Below are 22832 nucleotides of genomic sequence, written 5' to 3' on the forward strand. Positions count from 1 at the left end.
AAATAATTAACTCATTATCAGTGACCAATAAAAGGCTACCACCTCAGAACCTCCTTGTGTTTTTTTATTGTCCTCATCGGAAGGATGAAGCCCACCTATGATCCTCTTGGAGATGGCCGTTTGTACCTGGTTCTCCCAGGTCGAGGCCAGAGAGTGTTCCTGCAGCCATGTATGTTTCCTGGCTTCACTCTCGTCCCGCTTACCTCCCCCTGCGTTCTCCAGCGTCCGGCCATTGCGTTGGTTGTAGATCGCTGTACCGCTGTAGCAGAGGAGTGACTTCCGGTTCCTCCTGGAACGCATCGTGGAACGCAGACGCGATGCGTCTGACGTCATAGGTACGCGCCCCTGCTCCTTGGGCGCCAAATTCAAATTCTGAGGTATAAAAAGCGGGTTTTTGCAGAGCTCAGTTGCCCTGGTCCTTAGGCAGCTGAGCTCTAGCGGTTTTAAGGTATCACCTGTCCTATTGCCAGGCACTTAACCCCCTGACTGCCTTGTACTCTGCTTGAGTGACTTATGCCCTTCTTCTGTTTCCCTAGATGTCCTCCACATCCAGCAAGAGGGCTCGTAAGAGCAGACACAGATTGTGTCAGGGTTGTGAACAACCTCTCCCTGATGACTTCCTGCAGGATCTCTGCCTCAGGTGTTTCCAGGACACACAGGAACCGGTACCTGCAAAGAAGAAGCAGAGAACTGAATCTGCACGCTGCATCTCCTGTTTACAGCCACTTCTGGGGGATCATACCTCTAATATCTGTGAGCAATGCTCCCATCCAGGTGAAGCGTCGGAGGACGACACTGCCGAGATGATGTCCCTATTTAAGGCCTTCCTTAAACAAGCTAAGTCTAAGAAGTCATCAAAAAAGAGGAGACGTCAGTCTCCGTCTTCTTCTTCAGTGGAATCAAGATCGGAGGGCGAGATCTCCTCTAGTTCTGAGGCTCCTGTTTTAGAAGATAACTTTCTTTTCAACAAGTCTGATACGAATCATCTAATTAAGAAGTGAAAGGTATCATGGAGACCAGTAAAGAAAAGGCCAGTAGCCATGATGAAGATAATCTCTTCTACTTCCCGAAGAAGAAGGCGTCTGTGTTTCCAGGTCACCCTGTTCTGGATTCGGTGATGCGTAAGGAGTGGGAACATCCGGTGGCAAGGCTGAACCTAGGCTCCAGATTCAGAGCAGTGTATAAGACGGATCCGGCAGAATCCTCAAGCTGGGAAGGCCCTGCTAGGGTAGACCCGGCGGTGGCGAGGTTAGCCAAGAAATCCTTTTTTCCATCTGACGACTCGGCCTTGTTAAAAGACCCCATGGAGAGGAAGGCGGACAGCCTCCTTAAGAGATCACACACCTACCTTGCATCCCTTAATAAAGCTGCCATGGCATCAGTCCCAGTGGCTCGGGCCCTCAGAGTATGGTTAAGCCATCTTGGTAGGGACATTGAAGACGGTGTCTCCAGAGAGGAACTCCTGAAACAGATACCTAACCTGAAGCTGGCAGCAGAGTTCCTCTGTGATTTCCCAGTGGATACGATTAGGTTTACGGCGAAGAATATGGCTCTCACCAACTCCATACGAAGATCGCTCTGGTTGAAACTCTGGTCTGGGGATCCATCTTCGAAGAACAATTTATGTTCCCTCCCTTTTGAGCCAGGAGAATTGTTCGGGTCTCACCTGAATAAGCTATTAGAAGCAAATATGGAGGATAAAGTATTGAATTTTCCTCATACCAAACGGAAGGAGAAACCCAGGAGTTTTCGTTCCTACAGGCAGGATCCCAGAAGATCAGGATTTAGAGGTCGCTCAAACCGAGGAAGACCTGACCGTAGAACTTGGGGTTCCTCGGAGAAAACTAAGAAGAAGACGGAGGACAATAGGCCTCAGAAACAGGAATTCTGACGCCAGAATTGTAGGAGTAGGAGGTCGTTTATCCCGTTTTTACCAGAACTGGCTCCAAATCACATCAGACAGCTGGGCGCTGGACATCATTCGAAATGGCTACAGTCTGGAGTTCCATCACGCACCAAGGGACAGGTTCACTATAAACAAACCGAGAGACCCTCAGATCTTCCTTTTATTAAGAGAGTTCATAGAAAAAGGAGCTTTGGAGCCAGTTCCAGACGATTCAAAGGACTCTGGGATCTACTCCAGAATTTTTTGCGTTCCCAAAGGAAATGGGAAGAGTCGACTAATTATAGACCTGCGCTACTTAAACCGTCATCTAAGAAAGATCCATTTCAAGATGGAGACTATAAGGTCCATTACTGCTGTCCTCAGAAAAAACCTATTCATGGCTTCTTTAGACCTCAAAGACGCCTACTTGCATATTCCGATAAACCCACAGTCAAGAAGGTTCCTGAGAGTTACCATCAAGAGAGGTGGAACCATTCTGCGGTACCAGTTCAGAGCTCTTCCTTTCGGGTTATGTTCAGCCCCGAGGATATTCACGAAGATGGCGGTATTCATTGCAGTGGAACTTCGCCTCAGGGGGATTCAGATCTTCCCATACTTAGACGACTGGTTGTTGGTGGCCGCTACGGAGAAGCTTCTGCATCAACATCTGGAGCAGACAGTGAGCCTCCTACAATCTGTAGGTTTCCTGATAAATTGGGAGAAATCGGATACGGTCCCAGCAACATCCAAAATCTTCCTGGGGTTTCTAGTAGACACTGTCGCCATGAAGCTCTATCTTCCTATGCCAAAGGTGGAAGCATTGAAGAAGGAGATGAGAACTCTGAATGTCCCTCCACTCCCCTTCAGTACGAAGGGTTATGAAGACTCTGGGTCATATGACATCAGTTTCAGAGGCTGTCCCTTGGGCGAATATCCACAGCAGGGATCTCCAGTTGAATATGCTACGGGCTTGGCGACTCTCCAGACTCAGATTAGACGCCAGGATCAGGCTGGAACCAGCGACAATTCGGTCCCTCAGATGGTGGTTACGCACGGAAAACTTAGTCAGAGGAAAGAACTTCCGGTTCCTGTCCCCAGTCATCATTACTACGGATGCCTCCGGTCAGGGATGGGGAGCCCATCTTCTGGACAAGTGGACACAGGGCCTCTGGTCGCACGAGGACAGGGGGAAGTCGTCAAACTACAAAGAGCTGAAGGCAGTTCTGTTGGCTCTTCGCCACTTCAAGGCCGATATTCTGGAGAAATCAGTTCTGATCCGTTCGGACAACTTGACTACCGTGTTCTACCTGAACAAACAAGGAGGTACGAGGAGCGGACTTCTTCTGGAGCTGTGCAAGACTATCTTCAGCTTGGCGGAATCACACCTGCTGGAACTAAGAGCAGCGCATATCAGGGGCTGCTGCAATATGCAAGCGGATCGTCTGAGCAGGAGAATGGTGAACCAAGCCGAATGGGAGCTCAATCAGTCCGTTTTCCACCAGATTACGGAGAAGTGGGGCTCTCCTGCTTGGGATCTAATGGCAACAGCGGGGAACAGGAAATTGAGCCAGTTTTGTTCACTGAACAGCTTCGACAATCCAACAGTGGTGGATGCCTTCTCCATGAGCTGGGAACGCCTGTTCGTCTATATATTTCCCCCGATACCTCTCATCCCGAGGGTTCTTCGGAAGATAGCAGAGGAGAAGCCTCAGGCCATTGTGATCGCACCTTTCTGGCCAAGAAGGTCGTGGTTTCCCCTTCTACTTCACCTGTCCAGGGGGAACTTCTGGAGACTTCCCCTGCGGCCGGATCTCCTGCTACAGGACAACCTGTATCATCAGAGTCTGCAGCATCTACATCTTACGGCCTGGAGGCTGAAAGAAGCAGACTGGAGAGAAGGGGCCTGTCACAATCGGTGATTGACACCCTGCTGGCATCTAGGAAGGACTCTACCAACAGGAAGTACGCTAAAGTTTGGCGGAAATTTCTATCCTGGATGTCGCAGAACGGCCATGAGACCATCAATATTTCTTCCATCTTGCAGTTCCTCCAAGACGGATTCCAGAAAGGGCTCAAGCCGAATACGTTAAGATCCCATATGACGGCAATAAACTCGGTAACAGAGAATGAATTCCTTCATCATCCCTTGATATTCCGTTTTTTTAAGGCGATAAAGAGGCTCAAACCTGTTCATAGAGACCCGGTTCCGGTCTGGGATCTTTCTCTGGTACTAAGAAGACTTGCAGCTCCCCCGTTTGAGCCTTTACAGGAAGTGGACTACAAATGGCTCTCCTGCAAGACTCTGTTCCTGACAGCAATTACGTCTGCCAAAAGACTGGGCGAACTCCAGGCTTTATCTTCAAAGTTTCCGTACCTACGTTTTCTGCCAGATGGGGTTCTACTCCGTACTATGCCAGCTTTTTTACCTAAAATCCCTTCAGCAGCGAACAAGAATAGAGAATCATTCCTCCCAGTGTTCTTTCCTGAGCCTCTGGATGAGAACCAGAAACTCTTGCATACGTTGGACGTTAGAAGAGCCCTGCTTATCTATTTACAGAGGACAAGGGATTTCAGAACAGTGGAGAACCTTTTTGTCCTCTTCTCTGGGCCAAGGAAGGGTTCTTCTCCTTCTAAGGATACGTTGGCAAGATGGATCAAGACCACAATATTGGAAGCTTATTCTCTGGAAGAGTTACCTCCTCCGTTTCCAGTGAGAGCGCATTCCACCAGGGCCACGGCTACTTCTTGGGCAGAGGTCGCACAAGTCTCGATGGAGGAAATCTGCAATGCAGCATCCTGGTCCTCATCCTTGACCTTCGTCAAGCATTATCGTTTGGATGTTAACGCTAGGAGCTCAGCCTTTGGTACCGGGGTTCTGTCTGCAGCTCTCAATGAAGAGACCCCCCCTTGTGATCTATGAAAATCCCATTCTGTGCTGCCGTAGGACGAGATGGGAAAGGAAAAATTCTTACCTGGGATTTTACTTTCCTTGAGTCCGTAGGCAGCACAAGTATACCCTCCCTAATAAATTTCTTCTTGGCATAATTCTTGGTCTGAGTCTATTTGTATTAACACAAGGAGGTTCTGAAGTGGTAGCCTTTTATTGGTCACCGATAATGAGTTAATTATTTTAATCTGTACCTTTTATCTAGGTGGGCGGTCCGGGGATCGGATGAGAACAAAGTTAACCCATTCTGTGCTGCCTACGGACTCAAGGAAAGTAAAATCCCAGGTAAGAATTTTTCCTATACTGCTCTGTAATACCAAACACATCCACTATACACTGTACTGCTCTGTAATACCAAACACATCCGCTATACACTGTACTGCTCTGTAATACCAAACACATCCACTATACACTGTACTGCTCTGTAATACCAAACACATCCGCTATACACTGTACTGCTCTGTAATACCAAACACATCCACTATACACTGTACTGCTCTGTAATACCAAACACATCCACTATACACTGTACTGCTCTATAATACCAAATCCGGATCCACAAAAAACGGACAGAAAATCGGATTATAGAAAAAACAGGACGTGTGAATGTAGCCTAATCCAGAATAATCCCTAATCCTGGGTTATATTATTAACGTAAATAAAGCAGTAAACTGGCGGTAAATCCGTTAAAGTTATGAATACGCGCCGGCCTCTCCTTAACTTCGGGGCATCCATCACCAGTCCTAAGTGCAAGACCGCTACTGAGCCACTGAAACAGGCATAGAAAATGGTAAATGGGACGGGTCTATCGCCCCATCCCCTCCCCCACCCACTGTAATACCAAACACATCTACTATACACTGTACTGCTGTGTAATACCAAACACATCCACTATACACTGTACTGCTCTGTAATACCAAACACATCCACTATACACTGTACTGCTCTGTAATACCAAACACATCCACTATACACTGTACTGCTCTGTAATACCAAACACATCCACTATACACTGTACTGCTGTGTAATACCAAACACATCCCCTATACACTGTACTGCTGTGTAATACCAAACACATCCACTATACACTATACTGCTCTGTAATACCAAACACATCCGCTATACACTGTACTGCTCTGAAATACCAAACACATCCGCTATACACTGTACTGCTCTGTAATACCAAACACATCCACTATACACTGTACTGCTCTGTAATACCAAATACATCCACTATACACTGTACTGCTCTGTAATACCAAACACATCCACTATACACTGTACTGCTCTGTAATACCAAACACATCCGCTATACACTGTACTGCTCTGTAATACCAAACACATCCGCTATACACTGTACTGCTCTGTAATACCAAACACATCCGCTATACACTGTACTGCTCTGTAATACCAAACACATCCGCTATACACTGTACTGCTCTGTAATACCAAACACATCCGCTATACACTGTACTGCTCTGTAATACCAAACACATCCGTTATACACTGTACTGCTCTGTAATACCAAACACATCCACTATACACTGTACTGCTCTGTAATACCAAACACATCCGCTATACACTGTACTGCTCTGTAATACTAAACACATCCGCTATACTCTGTACTGCTCTGTAATACCAACCACATCCGCTATACACTGTACTGCTCTGTAATACTAAACATATCCACTATACACTGTACTGCTCTGTAATACCAAACACATCCGCTATACACTGTACTGATCTGTAATACCAAACACATCCACTATACACTGTACTGCTCTGTAATACCAAACACATCCACTATACACTGTACTGCTCTGTAATACCAAACACATCCGCTATACACTGTACTGCACTGTAAGACCAAACACATCCGCTATACACTGTATTGCTCTGTAATACCAAACACATCCGCTATACACTGTCCTGCACTGTAATACCAAACACATCCGCTATACACTGTACTGCTCTGTAATACCAAACACATCCACTATACACTGTACTGCTCTGTAATACCAAACACATCCGCTATACACTGTACTGCTCTGTAATACCAAACACATCCGTTATACACTGTACTGCTCTGTAATACCAAACACATCCACTATACACTGTACTGCTCTGTAATACCAAACACATCCACTATACACTGTACTGCTCTGTAATACCAAACACATCCGTTATACACTGTACTGCTCTGTAATACCAAACACATCCACTATACACTGTACTGCTCTGTAATACCAAACACATCCGTTATACACTGTACTGCTCTGTAATACCAAACACATCCGCTATACACTGTACTGCTCTGTAATACCAAACACATCCACTATACTGCTCTGTAATACCAAACACATCCGCTATACACTGTACTGCTCTGTACTTGGTGAGCTGTGAGGAGGTGGCAGCGCTCTCCTGATCCGGTGAGTACAGCTGGGAGGTGCCAGGAGTCGGACCCCCACAGATCTCATATTAATGACGTGTCCTGGGGACATCAATATCCAGTTCCTGGGTAACCCCTTTACATTCTTCAGCAGACCCCTATATGATAACATAAAGGTTCTGATGATCCCTTTAACACATCAGTTGATGAAAACACAATCAGTAATGTCCTTCATGTCTGAGAAGAGCAGCGCTATCAGTAATACCTGCCCCCGCGGTATAACACATAATGGGAGCAGTGACCCCCTCCCCGGATAACACACAGGTAAGTGTTCCCGGACTGACCTCATCAGAGCCTGCATTGTGCCTCCACATGGAGGAGGTGTCATATGTCCTGAGAGACATCTGGAGGGACAGGAAGGACACATCTGCTTCTATGGGGCGGATTATGGGTCTGAGCAACTCCCAGGTTATACAGAGCTGTAATATGTACATGAGCCCTTACCGCCATAGAGCGCTCATCTCTGCCTGTGCTACATTACAGCTGTATGGCGGTATTATTACTGATGACCCCGGCTGTAATTTACTCAGAATGGAGACGATTACTGCTCGTTATCAATAAGTAATAATCAATACCAGCAGAATCCAGAGAAACCCTGAATGTAGTGTAATGTCTCCTAATAATCCATCCCCCAAATAACTGACTGAGCGAGGGCCACATGTGTCCTGTAGTAATGTGAGGAGGAGAACAGGGGCCACAATAGATGGTGAAGGAAGGAGACTGAGGGCCACAATAGATGGTGGAGGAAGGAGACTGAGGCCCACAATAGATTATAGAGGAAGGAGAATGGAGGACACAGGGGCCACAATAGATGGCGGAGGAAGGAGAATGGAGGCCACATGGACCATAATAGATGGCGGAGGAAGGAGATTGGAGGCCACAGGGACTAAAATAGATGGTGGAGGAAGGAGAATGGAGGCCACAGGGACCCTAACAGATGGTGGAGGAAGTAGAATGGAGGCCACAGGAACCCCAATAGATGGTGGAGGAAGGGGAATGGAGGCCACAGACTGAGGGCCACAATAGATGGTGGAGGAAGGAGAATGGAGGCCACAGAGACCACAATAGATGGTGGAGGAAGGAGACTGAGGGCCTAAAATAGATGGTGAAGGAAGGAAAATGGAGGCTACAGACTGAAGGCCAGATGATAGGGGAAGGAGAAAGGAGGCCACAGGGACCACAATAGATGATGGAGCAAGGAGAATGAAGGCCACAAAGATCAAAATAGATAGCGGAGGAAGGAGAATGAAGGCCACAGGGACCAGAATAGATGGTGGAGGAATGAGAATGGAGGCCACAGACTGAGAACCACAGATGATGGAGGAAGGAGAGCTCTCAGCAGCTGATGACGCTGACACAAGTTCCTCCAGCTTTATGACTATTGTACATTCATGTGCTGCCATCATCACTGATTTATGACATGCCATAAAGTGAGGACACTCCTCAGGGTTCTGTATTTCTAGGACATGGACATATCATACAGCTGCCGCCATTCCTGACATCCACTACACACAAGAGGCGGCTTCTAGTGATGACATTTATGGATTTTACTAACAGCCGGGGACATTTTCTCTCCACAGTCACAATCTACAGACTTTATACTGACGCTCTGTGGACGCCTCACCCACATCTCATCTTCTTATTCTTACAGATTGTGTCATAATGATCTACCAGACACTTCCTGCATCCAGTTGGCATCTGGAATAAGGAATAACCCGTCCCTGAAGATACTGGACCTGTCTTATAACCGTCTGTCTGGTCCTCACTTCAGTGACTTGATGGCGGCTCTGTCCAGTCCGGCCTGCAGGATAGAGACATTACGGTGAGTATAAGAGACGTGTACAGGACGGAGACATGTGGGGCACACGTTATACATGGAGCTTATTCTATTTTATGCTCCGCACCATTGTTATGTCTATGAGATAACATTCTTTTTGGGGCTACAATTCCTCCATTTTTTTGTGTTGTTTTTTTACGGTGTTGCCGGTGCGCCGAAACTGACCTGACGCCCCTATCCTGAGGATCGGTACAATTACAGCAATACCACAGTTATATGGTTTCTTTTATATTTTACTATCTTTACAGTAATAAAAACCTTTGATAAATCTGAATGTCCTTCCCGGCCGTATCCGGACCCCATGGCCGCTTTCTATCTCCATCTACAGGGCGGAGGCTGGTTTTTGCCGGGCGAGCTGTAGTTTTTATTGCTGCCATTTTGGGTCACAAATAACTTTTTGATCTTTTTATTTTCTTATTATTTTCAGGGGGTGAAGTGACCAAAAACCAGCGATCGCCGTGCGGGACAATCACTTGGACATTTTAATAGTTCGGACATTTTCGGATGCGGCGACACCAATTATGTTTATTTTTTATTCTTTATTTTAGATATAAAATCGGGAAAAGGGGGAGATTAGAATTTGTACTTTTTAAAGATTTTTTAGTTTTTTTCTCTTGTAACTGTAATAGTAACTGTAATGCACTTTCTATGCAGTGGATGAGAACAGACAGAACGCGATGGCGCCTGCGGTTTATATGGCGACTATACGGAGTTCTGTATGTCTCCGTTCCTGCACTGACCCGCGGGGTGCGGACAGAAAAGGGTGTATGAGGGAACACAGGGAAATCTATGGACACGTGAGCGGTCCACGGAGGACACGGACAGATCAGCCCGTACGGGGTCAGAACTCAGCCGCACTTCAGAAATGTTTTACATGTTTTATTAGTCACTAAAAAAAAAAAAAAAAAAACGCAGCAACATCAGCAGGTGACAGAACAGATTTTGTCCGTTTTCAGCCGCGTTTCTTTCTGGACGTCTGTGAAATGTTTTTCTCTATAGTGAAAGATGTAAAACCGCCAGATCTCCAGCACGCCGCGCTGCTGCAAAGAGGCAGAAAAAACACATAATTAGAAAAACTCCAGGAATAAAACTCTTCTGTCTGATACTTTCCATAGACCTTTACTGCAAAAATCACCAAATCTCAGAAAACCCCAGTAAAAGCTGTGTGTGACCGCGGCCTCTGGAGGGCGCTGCAGATTGCAGTTTGTGGCCGCCTGTGATCTCACCTCGTATGTATCGGCATGTAAAGCTGGAGGCTTCAGCAGCATTCTGCGCGCTGTCCGCCTGCCACGTGTCACAGTATAAAGCCGCACATCACAACCTACATTGTGACACGTCTATAACCACACGTGACATCATCACATATCGGGCTCCAGTATAGGACGCTTCCCTTCATCTGTATCACTATTAGTGCCCCAACATTTCCTCTGTTAGGCTGGTCCTGAAGGGGTTAAAGCTTCTGATGTGCCACACTGTGATGTGGCCTGACGAGTGCAGTATGTGGCGGTACTTTATATTGTAGTACAGGCAGGGGCGGATTAAGTGCATGATAGGCCCGGGGCTGTCTACCCAACTTAGGGCCCCCCCCCCTCCATTTTAGTTTAGTTTAGTTTTTTTTGTATGAAGAGGCTGCCTTGCTTAATGGGCGCCACAGTCTCTTCCTAGCCCATATGACATCTTCAGACTAAAAAAGAATACCCCAAATACAGCACCACATACCTGTTACATCCAGTGACATCTCCTGTCATGTAGACCTTCTCTTTCCTCTTCTCCTCCATTTGACCCAGACCACTATGGCAAATTCTTTCAGCCGCATCTCGTCTCTACAGTTTGTAACAGACACGTTAGATTTCTAAATTTTTCCATCAACCTCCTCATCCTGGTGTCCCCACAGTGTCATCCTGCTGCCACCCCCAATACTGTGCCCGTTGTGCTCCCCAATGCCCCAGGAACTATACTGCTGAAAAAATAGTGACCCTGATAGATATAATTGGGGTAATTTATCAAACTGGTGTAAAGTAGAACTGGATTTCCAAAAGAGCTGTCAAATATGAAAGGTGGAATCTGATTGGCTGCTATGGGCAACTAAACCAGTTCTGCTTTACACCAGTTTGATAAATTACCCCAAATGTTCCTATAGTGTCCACAGCAGCTATAATGTCCCCTAGAGTGCCCCCAGTAATAATAACACCTTATATTGTGCTCCAGGCAATAATCCCTGTATAGTGTCCCCAAAAATTATAGAATTGCCCCTACAGTGCCTCCCCAATAGCAACACTCCCATATAGTAATTTCCACCACACTGCCCCATATAGTAATCCCCCATAGTAATTTGCCCCCACACAGTAATTTCCCCCAAACTGCCCCCATATAGTAGCTTGCCCCCACACAGTAATTTGCCCCACACTGCCCCCACATAGTAATTTGCCCCCACACTGCCCCCACATAGCAATTTCCCCACACTGTTCCCACACACAATAGTTTTCCCCACACTGCCCCCCCATAGTAATTTGCCCCCAAACAGTAATTTCACACAAACTGCACCCATATAGTAGTTTGCCCCCACACAGTAATTTGCCCCACACTGCCCCCACATAGTAATTTCCCCCACACTGCCCCCACATAGTAATTTCCCCCACACTGCCCCCACATAGCAATTTCCACCACACTGCCCCCACATAGTAATTTCCCCACACTGTCCCCACATAGTAATTACCCCACACTGTCCCCACATGGCAATTTCCCCCACACAATAGTTTCTCCCACACTGCCCCCATATAGTAGTTTGCCTCCACATAGCAATTTCCCCACTGTCCTCACATAGAAATTACCCCCACACAATAGTTTCCCCCACACTGCCCCATATAGAAATTTGCCCCCACATAGTAGTCCCTCCCATAATAATTTGCCCCCACACTGCCCCCACATAGCAATTTGCCCCCACATAGTAGTCCCTCTCATAATAATTTGCCCCCACATAGCAATTTGCCCCCACACTGCCCCATCTAGTAATTTGCCCCCACATAGTAGTCCCTCTCATAATAATTTGCCCCCACATAGCAATTTGCCCCCAAATAGTGTAGTCCCTCATAATAATTTGCCCCCACACAGCAATTTGCCCCCACATAGTGTAGTCCCTCACATAATAATTTGCCCCCACATAGTGTAGTCCCTCTCATAATAATTTGCCCCCACACAGCAATTTGCCCCCACACTGCCCCATCTAGTAATTTGCCCCCAAATAGTGTAGTCCCTCTCATAATAATTTGCCCCCACATAGTGTAGTCCCTCTCATAATAATTTGCCCCCATACAGCAATTTGCCCCCACATAGTGTAGTCCCTCTCATAATAATTTGCCCCCACCACTGCCCCCCCCCCTAGAGTAGGCACATGAAATAAAAAAACAAAAAATGAACAAAAAATGAAAAGATAAATACTCACCTATGTCCAGGGCCAGGCGCTTGCTCGCAGAGGAAGGCGGGATGAGTCAGGCGCGTCACAGTGCTGCGTCCCGGCACAGGCGCGCGATGACGTCATCACGCACGCCTGCGCCGGGATTTCACTACCGCATAGGCCTCAGGCCTACAAGGCCTGAAGCCTATGGCGGTGACCGGCGACGGGACAGGGAGCTATGCGCTCCCGTGCCCCGCCACAGTATGTGGGCGTTCGGGTCAGCGCTGGGCCCCCCAGCGGCGATGGGCCCGGGGCTGCCGACCCGAACGTCCCTATTATAATCCGCCACTGAGTATAGGTATAATATACGGCTCAGACAGGTGACAGGGCTCTCAGTGAGATGATATCTCCTGCTACATGAGTCTGTGTGCGCCACCTAGTGGTTGTCAGGTGACCTGCGGCTGCCGAGGGTTTTCCTGACATTTCCTGACATTGATATAATGAGAAACTGGAGACCTTCACACGAGGGTGGACACATCCATCTATTAGTGTTACATGAGCAGCGAGTCATGTGACCACAGTATGGCGGTATTATCATCTGCACAATATATAGGATTATATGTCATATACTGGATTTTCCCTTTATAAGACGCACCCCAGGTTTAGACAACGGAAAATAATAAAACTTATTTTCTAGATCCTCTATGAAGGGAATGTGGTTTAGTGAAGTGGAGGCGTCGAGGTCCGGAACTTCAGGTGTAACAACCAGCGATGGTGCATGTGGTCCCCTCATTAATGTGTCTCCTGTCACTGCTCTGTGGGGTCCGGCCACGCTGCTTCTCCTGTGGGGTATTTTTAAGTATTCATGTGCGACACACACAGTTCTGGTACACACACAGCTCTGCTATACACACATACAGCTCTGCTATACACACATACAAATCTGCTATACACAGACAGATCTGCCATACACACATACAAATCTGCTATACACACATACAACTCTGCTATACACACTCAGTACTGCCATACACACATACAGATCTGCTATACACACATACAGAAATGCTACACCCATGCAGTTCTCTTACACACATACAGCTCTGCTACACATACACACTTAGCATCTTTACTGAAAACTCACATCTCCCTACGACAGTCTTCCTGCTCTGGCTCCTCCTATTGATGACATCATCATCGGTCCTTAAGCTGTAGTTTTCATCTCCCTTCAGTACAGTGTAGGACATTCCTCTCCCGTGCACTGAACGGAAGGTTCTCCTTCCTGCCGACTCTCTCACTGATCAGGCAGATCTGTATGTGCGCTCTGCCTGATCACTGTGATGAAGCAGTCAGGGTCTGGCCGTGCTGGATCTCCCTGACTGCTAAAAGGGCGTCTTATAAATTGTCAAATACGGTAAGTCTGATTTTCAGTGATGTGGTCCCGGTCATAGGAGAGAACTGCTGAAAAGTATCTGCATTGTAAATGTCTTCTCTGGGACTTTGATATTGATGGCCTGTCCTCAGGAACAATATCTGACTGGTGGGGGCCCCCGACACCCTGCCTATCAGGTGCTTAAAGAGGCAGCGGCGCTGGGTGAGAACTTAGGCGCCAATTTATTAAGACCGGTATTTTACACACCTTTCTTAATAAAGCTCTACAAGAAAATTGAGACTATCACATCCAAAGTCACAGGCAGGGCAATTTCTAGGAAAATTTCGCAACAGGGCGAACATAAAAAAAGCGCCCCCCCCCCGATTGTGGGCGGATCTCTGCCTTACCCCATTGTAGTTGATGGGGGCGGCGGGCACTCAGTCTGCAGTGCCGGATCCAGTGAATTCTCAGCTGGAACAGCCTGCCAGAATCTCTAACGCAGTTGTGAAAGTAGCCTAATACGGCCCCACATACCTCTTCCATCCAGTGATGTCTCCTTTGATGTAGATGTTCTCTTTCTTTATCTTCTCCATTCAGACCAGACCGCCATGATGATTTCTTTCAGCCATCTCTTCTCTCTGCAGAGTTTGACAGACATCTTAGTTTCCTACTTTTCCATCATCCTCCCACCTTCTCAACATCCCATCACGCACCCCCAAAACTATACTGCATAACCTGATAAACCCCCTGAAAATACTAGTTACACACAGATAGCGCCCCCTTCAATAATTATTGGAACACAATGCTCTAAAAAATAACTGCACCCAGCAAATAGTGTAACCATAATGTCTGCCAAAAACAACTGTGCTAAGCTGATACTGTGCCAGGGTGCCCCCACAGTAATAGTGCTCCCAAAAATCCCAACAATACTGATAAATCTGTGCCAGAGTGCACTTAGTGGTAACAGTGCTCCTACAGTGCCCCCAACAGTAATTGTGTCCCAGAAGTACGGTAATAATGCTCCCATAGTCCCCCAGTTGTAATAGAGCCCACCATAATGCCCCTGGTAGTAATAATTATATTTATAGTGTGTGCCAGTGCAAAAAGTGCCCCGTTGTGTGTCAGTAAAAAAAGACCAAAAAACCCATCTTAGTGCCCCCAGTAGAGCCAATGTCCCCAGAATGCCCTCATATGTTCCAATGACCTGTACTGTGTGCCACTAGAAAAAACACTTAGTGCCCCCAGTTGAGCTTAGGTGCCCATAGTGCCCCTGTAATTTGTGACAGTATAAAATACTCCTATATAGTGCCCCCAGAAGATGCCCCATAGTGCTCCTCCCTTGTCCCCACAGTGTCCTCCATAATGTGACAGTATAAAATGCCCCTATAGACTGCCCCACAAAGATGCCCCCATAATGCTCCTCTCCCCCTTCCCCATAGTGGCACCAAAATGGTTGCCAGTATTAAATGCCCCTATATAATGCCCACATAGTGCTCTTCTCCCCCACTTCTCCATAGTGCCCCCAATAATGCGTGCCAGTAAATAGGGCCCCCCGGTAAATGCCCCCATAGTCCTAATTTACCCCCCACTTCTCCATAGAGCCCCCCATATTGTGCCAGTATATTGGGCCCCCATAGTGCTTCCCCTCTTCTCCATAGTGCCCCCCCCATATTGTGCCAGTATATAGGGCCCCAGGAGATGTTTTCTCTCTTCTCCATAGTGCCCCCCATATTGTGTCAGTATATAGGGCCCCCAGTAGATGCGTCCCCTCTTCTCTATAGTGCCCCCCCATATTGTGCCAGTATATAGGGCCCCCAGTAGATGCGTCCCTTCTTCTCCATAGTGCCCCCCCATATTGTGCCAGTATATAGGGCCCCTACCCCCCTTCTTGCCATACTGTACTAAAATAAAAACAATAAACACATATACTTACCTTATGCTGCTTAGCGATGCGATGCAGGCCTCTTCCGGCCTGTGTCCCGCTCTGTACGGCTCAGGCGGCGCAATGACGACAACGCGCCGCCTGCAACGGCCTCTGATAGGCTACAGGTACTAAGCCTGTAGCCTATCAGAGGAAGGGCCAAGAGAGACGCCTCTCCCCTGCTCCTCCGCACCGTTCATCTGTATCGCTGTCCTGAGGACGGCGATACAGATGAATTTGGAGATGAGCGCTTCCACAATGGAAGCGCTCATCTCCACTCCTGCTGCCTCCAGTCCAGTCAGAAAGGGCCCCTCTCCGGCCCTGGGCTCTGCTGACGGCACCCCCCTCTTCTGTACTGAGGGATGCGCCCCGTGCGGTCGCACCCTTCGTCCGCCTCTAAAAATGGCCCTGGTCACAGGTGCACATCCATAAAGCTAGCATGCTGGCAGCTCACCCTAACAGGCTTACGTTAGGCCCAGGCGAGGCAGTTCTGTTAGTGTTAGGTACCTATCTGTGGAAACCACCTTGACGCCGGTAGATGGGCCCGACACACGTATGATCAAATATGTGCACAAAGAGCTTTTATTTTTCATGTATAGTAAGTATAGTACCACTGTAATCCAGAATAATCCCTAATCCTGGGTTCTATTATTAACGTAAATAAAGCCGTAAACTGGCGGTAAATCCGTCTAAGTTATGAATACGTGCCGACCTCTCCTTAACTTCGGGGCATCCATCACCAGTCCTAAGTGCAAGACCGCTACTGAGCCACTGAAACAGGCATAGAAAATGGTAAATGGGAATGGTCTGCCGGCCCATCCCCTCCCCCACCCACTGTAATACCATACACATCCACTATACACTGTACTGCTCTGTAATACCAAACACATCTACCATACACTGTACTGCTGTGTAATACCGAACACATCCACTATACACTGTACTGCTCTGTAATACCAAACACATCCACTATACACTGTACTGTACTGTAATACCAAACACATCCACTATACACTGTACTGCTCTGTAATACCAAACACATCTTCTATACACTGTACTGCTCTGTAATACAAACACATCCGCTATACACTGTACTGCTCTGTAATACCAAACACATCCACTATACACTGTACTGCTCTGTAATACCAAACACATCCACTATACACTGTACTGCTCTGTAATACAAACACATCCACTATACACTGTACTGCTGTGTAATACCAAACAGATCCACTATACACTGTACTGCTCTGTAATACCAAACACATCCGCTATACACTGTACTGCTCTGTAATACCAAACACATCCACTATACACTGTACTGCTCTGTAATACCAAACACATCCACTATACACTGTACTGCTCTGTAATACCAAACACATCCCCTATACACTGTACTGCTCTGTAATACCAAACACATCCACTATACACTGTACTGCTCTGTAATACCAAACACATCCACTATACACTGTACTGCTCTGTAATACCAAACACATCCGCTATACACTGTACTGCTCTGTAATACCAAACACATCCGCTATACACTGTACTGCTCTGTAATACCAAACACATCCGCTATACACTGTACTGCTCTGTACTTGGTGAGCTGTGAGGAGGTGGCAGCGCTCTCCTGAGCTCCGGTGGGTACAACTGGGAGGTGCCAGGAGTCGGACCCCCACAGATCTCATATTAATGACGTGTCCTGGGGACATCAATATCCAGTTCCTGGATAACCCCTTTACATTCTTCAGCAGACCCCTATATGATAACATAAAGGTTCTGATGATCCCTTTAACACATCAGTCGGATGAAAACACAATCAGTAATGTCCTTCATGTCTGAGAAGAGCAGCGCTATCAGTAATACCTGCCCCCGCTGTATAACACATAATGGGAGCAGTGACCCCCTCCCCGGATAACACACAGGTAAGTGTTCCCGGACTGACCTCATCAGAACCTGCATTGTGCCTCCACATGGAGGAGGTGTCATATGTCCTGAGAGACATCTGGAGGGACAGGAAGGACACATCTGCTTCTATGGGGCGGATTATGGGTCTGAGCAACTCCCAGGTTATACAGAGCTGTAATATGTACATGAGCCCTTACCGCCATAGAGCGCTCATCTCTGCCTGTGCTACATTACAGCTGTATGGCGGTATTATTACTGATGACCCCGGCTGTAATTTACTCAGAATGGAGACGATTACTGCTCGTTATCAATAAGTAATAATCAATACCAGCAGAATCCAGAGAAACCCTGAATGTAGTGTAATGTCTCCTAATAATCCATCCCCCAAATAACTGACTGAGCGAGGGCCACATGTGTCCTGTAGTAATGTGAGGAGGAGAACGGGGGCCACAGGGGCCACAATTGATGGTGGAGGAAGGAGACTGAGGGCCACAATAGATTGTGGAGGAAGGAGACTGAGGGCCACAATAGATGGTGGAGGATGGAGACTGAGGGCCACAATAGATGGTGGAGGAAGGAGAATGGAGGCCACAGGGGCCACAATAGATGGTGGAGGAAGGAGAATGGGGGCCACAGGGGCCACAATAGATGGCGGAGGAAGGAGAATGGAGGCCACAGGGGCCACAGACTGAGGACCACAGATGATGGAGGAAGGAGAGCTCTCAGCAGCTGATGACGCTGACACAAGTTCCTCCAGCTTTATGACTATTGTACATTCATGTGCTGCCATCATCACTGATTTATGACATGCCATAAAGTGAGGACACTCCTCAGGGTTCTGGATTTCTAGGACATGGACATATCATACAGCTGCCGCCATTCCTGACATCCACCACACACAAGAGGCGGCTTCTAGTGATGACATTTATGGATTTTACTAACAGCCGGGGACATCTTCTCTCCACAGTCACAATCTACAGACTTTATACTGACGCTCTGTGGACGCCTCACCCACATCTCATCTTCTTATTCTTACAGATTGGAGGCTAATGATCTACCAGACACTTCCTGCATCCAGTTGGCATCTGTAATAAGGAATAACCAGTCCCTGAAGATACTGGACCTGTCTAATAACAGTCTGTCTGGTCCTCACTTCAGTGACTTGATGGCGGCTCTGTCCAGTCCGGCCGGCAGGATAGAGACATTACGGTGAGTATAAGAGACGTGTACAGGACGGAGACATGTGGGGCACACGTTATACATGGAGCTTATTCTATTTTATGCTCCGCACCATTGTTATGTCTATGAGATAAACTGCTGACCGCTCCTTGATATGTGACGTCTACTAATGTCTGACTGATGCCCCAGGTCTAGTGGTGTCAGCGCCCACCGCCCCCCTTACCTGCGCCCCTGATGTCGGCACAGTCTGTATAGAAGCGTCATCTGCAGCAGATTTATCATCTTCTCTCCACATCACTGAGATTTTACCTTTTTCCCGACTTCTAAGAACCATAACGTTCTTACTTTTCCGTTCACGTTGCCGTCTGAGGGCTTCATGCGCTGCTGTATTTCGCGGTCCGTCTAGAGAAAAGTTCTATTCCTGTCCTCGAAATGGAGAAGAATAGGAGGTTTTATGTTTTTCGAGACCACAGGACAGACTTCAGGGTGTGGGGGGCACACGGTGTAATGTCCGCACGTCTTGTGGCCCCGATGAGATTACTGGGTCTACATCAGATCCGCAGATCGGCTGCAGACTGAGACTACGGTCGTGTGCATGAGGCGCAAGATGGAGGTTTAATGGCTCCATTTAAATTACCAGAACTTGTACTGAAAACACCGGAAAACATTCTTTTTGGGGCTACAATTCCTCCATTTTTTTTATATGGTCTTTTCACGGTGTTGCCGGTGCGCCAAAACTGACCTGACGACCCTATCCTGAGGATCGGTACAATTACAGCGATACCACATTTATATGGTTTCTTTTATATTTTACTATCTTTAAAGTAATAAAAACCTTTGATAAATCGGAATGTCCTTCCCGGCCGTATCCTGACCCCATGACCGCTTTCTATCTCCATCTACAGGGCGGAGGCTGGTTTTTGCCGGGCGAGCTGTAGTTTTTATTGCTGCCATTTTGGGTCAGAAATAACTTTTTGATCTTTTTATTTTCTTATTATTTTCAGGGGGTGAAGTGACCAAAAACCAGCGATCGCTGTGCGGGACAATCACTTGTACATTTTAATAGTTCGGACATTTTCGGATGCGGCGACACCAATTATGTTTATTTTTTATTCTTTATTTTTAGATGTAAAATTGGGAAAGGGGGAGATTAGAATTTGTATTTTTTTAATATTTTTTAGTTTTTTTCTCTTGTAACTGTAATAGTAACTGTAATGCACTTTCTATGCAGTGGATGAGAACAGACAGAACGCGATGGCGCCTGCGGTTTATATGGCGACTATACGGAGTTCTGTATGTCTCCGTTCCTGCACTGACCCGCGGGGTGCGGACAGACAAGGGTATATGAGGAGACACAGGGAAATCTATGGACACGTGAGCGGTCCACGGAGGACACGGACAGATCACTGGCGTGTTAATCAGCCCGTACGGGGTCAGAACTCAGCCGCACTTCAGAAATGTTTTACATGTTTTAGAAGTAGTCACAAAAAAAAAAAAAAACGCAGTGACATCAGCAGGTGACAGAACAGATTTTGTCCGTTTTCAGCCGCGTTTCTCTCTGGACGTCTGTGAAATGTTTTTCCTCTATAGTGAAAGATGTAAAACCGCCAGATCTCCAGCACGCCGCGCTGCTGAAAAGAGGCAGAAAAAACACAGAATTAGAAAAACTCCAGGAATAAAACTCTTCTGTCTGATACTTTCCATAGACCTTTACTGCAAAAATCACCAAATCTCAGAAAACCCCAGTAAAAGCTGTGTGTGACTGCGGCCTCTGGAGGGCGCTGCAGATTGCTGTCTGTGGCCGCCTGTGATCTCGTATGTATCGGCATGTAAAGCTGGAGGCTTCAGCAGCATTCTGCGCGCTGTCCGCCTGCCACGTGTCACAGTATAAAGCCGCACATCACAACCTACATTGTGACACGTCTATAACCACACGTGACATCATCACATATCGGGCTCCAGTAGAGAACGCTTCTCTTCATCTGTATCACTATTAGTGCCCCAGCATTCCCTCTATTAGGCTGGTCCTGAAGGGGTTAAAGCATCTGATGTGCCACACTGTGATGTGGCCTGACGAGTGCAGTATGTGGCGGTACTTTATATTGTAGTATAGGTATAATATACGGCTAGGGATGAGCGAACTCGAACTGTATAGTTCGGGTTCGTACCGAATTTTGGGGTGTCCGTGACACGGACCCGAACCCGGACATTTTCGTAAAAGTCCGGGTTCGGGTTCGGTGTTCGTCGCTTTCTTGGCGCTTTTGTGACGCTTTCTTGGCGCTTTTTGAAAGGCTGCAAAGCAGCCAATCAACAAGCGTCATACTACTTGCCCCAAGAGGCCATCACAGCCATGCCTACTATTGGCATGGCTGTGATTGGCCAGAGCACCATGTGACCCAGCCTCTATTTAAGCTGGAGTCACATAGCGCCGCCCGTCACTCTGCTCTGATTAGCGTAGGGAGAGGTTGCGGCTGCGACAGTAGGGCGAGATTAGGCAGATTAACTCCTCCAAAGGACTTGATTAACTGATCGATCTGCAGCTGTGGATCATTGAGCTGCTGATCCTCAATTGCTCACTGTTTTTAGGCTGCACAGACCGTTTGTCAGTCTCATTTTTCTGGGGTGATCGGCGGCCATTTTGTGTCTTGTGGTGCGCCAGCACAAGCTGCGACCAAGTGCATTTAACCCTCAATGGTGTGGTTGTTTTTTGGCTAAAGCCTACATCAGGGTGAAGCTGTCACACCAAGTGCATTTAACCAGCAATAGTCTGTTCATTTTTTGGCCATATACAAAATCAGGGGCAAGCTGCGCCTGTCACCAAGTGCATTTAACCCTCAATGGTGTGGTTGTTTTTTGGCTAAAGCCTACATCAGGGTGAAGCTGTCACACCAAGTGCATTTAACCAGCAATAGTCTGTTTATTTTTTGGCCATATCCCAGTCTAATTCTGTCACTAAATCCATACCGGTCACCCAGCGCCTAAATACTAGGCCTCAAATTTATATCCAGCTAAATCTGTCCCTAGTGCTGTAGCTGGGCGAGTTATTTAGTGTCCGTTCAAGCACATTTCTTGTTCTGGGTTGAAATACAATTCCCAATTTAGCAATTTCATAATTTAGTGGTTCCTGCTATATCAGAGCTATTTGAAATCTATCCCAAAAAGGGTATATAATATTGAAGGTGCACATAGGGTCATTCAGAATAACTTCACACACACCCGCTACTGTGTATTTCCAAGTCTAATTCTGTCACTAAACCCATACCTGTCACCCAGCGCCTAAATACTAGGCCTCAAATTTAAATCCCTCTAAATCTCTCGTTACCCACCGCTGTACTGTTGTTGCTGGGCAAGATATTTAGTGTCCGTCAAAGCACATTTTTTGTTCTGGGTTGAAGTACAATTCCCAATTTAGCAATTTCATAATTTAGTGGTTTCTGCTATATCAGAGCTATTTGAAATCTATCCCTAAAAGGGTATATAATATTGAAGGTGCACATAGGGTCATTCAGAATAACTTCACACACACGCTTCTGTGCATTTCCAAGTCTAATTCTGTCACTAAATCCATACCGGTGACCCAGCGCCTAAATACTAGGCCTCAAATTTAAATCCCTCTAAATCTCTCGTTACCCACCGCTGTACTGTTGTTGCTGGGCAAGATATTTAGTGTCCGTCAAAGCACATTTTTTGTTCTGGGTTGAAGTACAATTCCCAATTTAGCAATTTCATAATTTAGTGGTTTCTGCTATATCAGAGCTATTTGAAATCTATCCCTAAAAGGGTATATAATATTGAAGGTGCACATAGGGTCATTCAGAATAACTTCACACACACCCGCTACTGTGCATTTCCAAGTCTAATTCTGTCACTAAATCCATACCGGTGACCCAGCGCCTAAATACTAGGCCTCAAATTTATATCCCGCTAAATCTCTCGTTAC

The 22832-nt window shown here is 46.9% G+C and overlaps 2 protein-coding genes across 2 annotated transcripts in view; both read left to right on the forward strand.

Moving 5' to 3' along the window:
- The window catches only part of LOC122930745 (NACHT, LRR and PYD domains-containing protein 12-like), a 42835-nt gene extending 23894 nt beyond the window's left edge, over positions 1-18941 (forward strand). The window contains exons 3-4 of the mRNA XM_044284321.1: positions 8933-9103; positions 18752-18941. Coding sequence (XP_044140256.1) covers positions 8933-9103; positions 18752-18926 — 346 coding nt within the window. The 3' untranslated portion in view covers positions 18927-18941. The remainder of the gene's footprint in view (positions 1-8932; positions 9104-18751) is intronic.
- The window catches only part of LOC122930746, a 286203-nt gene that overhangs the window by 77516 nt on the left and 185855 nt on the right, over positions 1-22832 (forward strand). The gene's annotated exons all lie outside the window — the stretch shown is intronic.

The sequence above is a fragment of the Bufo gargarizans genome, chromosome 3 (assembly GCF_014858855.1).
Source record: "Bufo gargarizans isolate SCDJY-AF-19 chromosome 3, ASM1485885v1, whole genome shotgun sequence".
Classification (NCBI taxonomy): domain Eukaryota; kingdom Metazoa; phylum Chordata; class Amphibia; order Anura; family Bufonidae; genus Bufo; species Bufo gargarizans.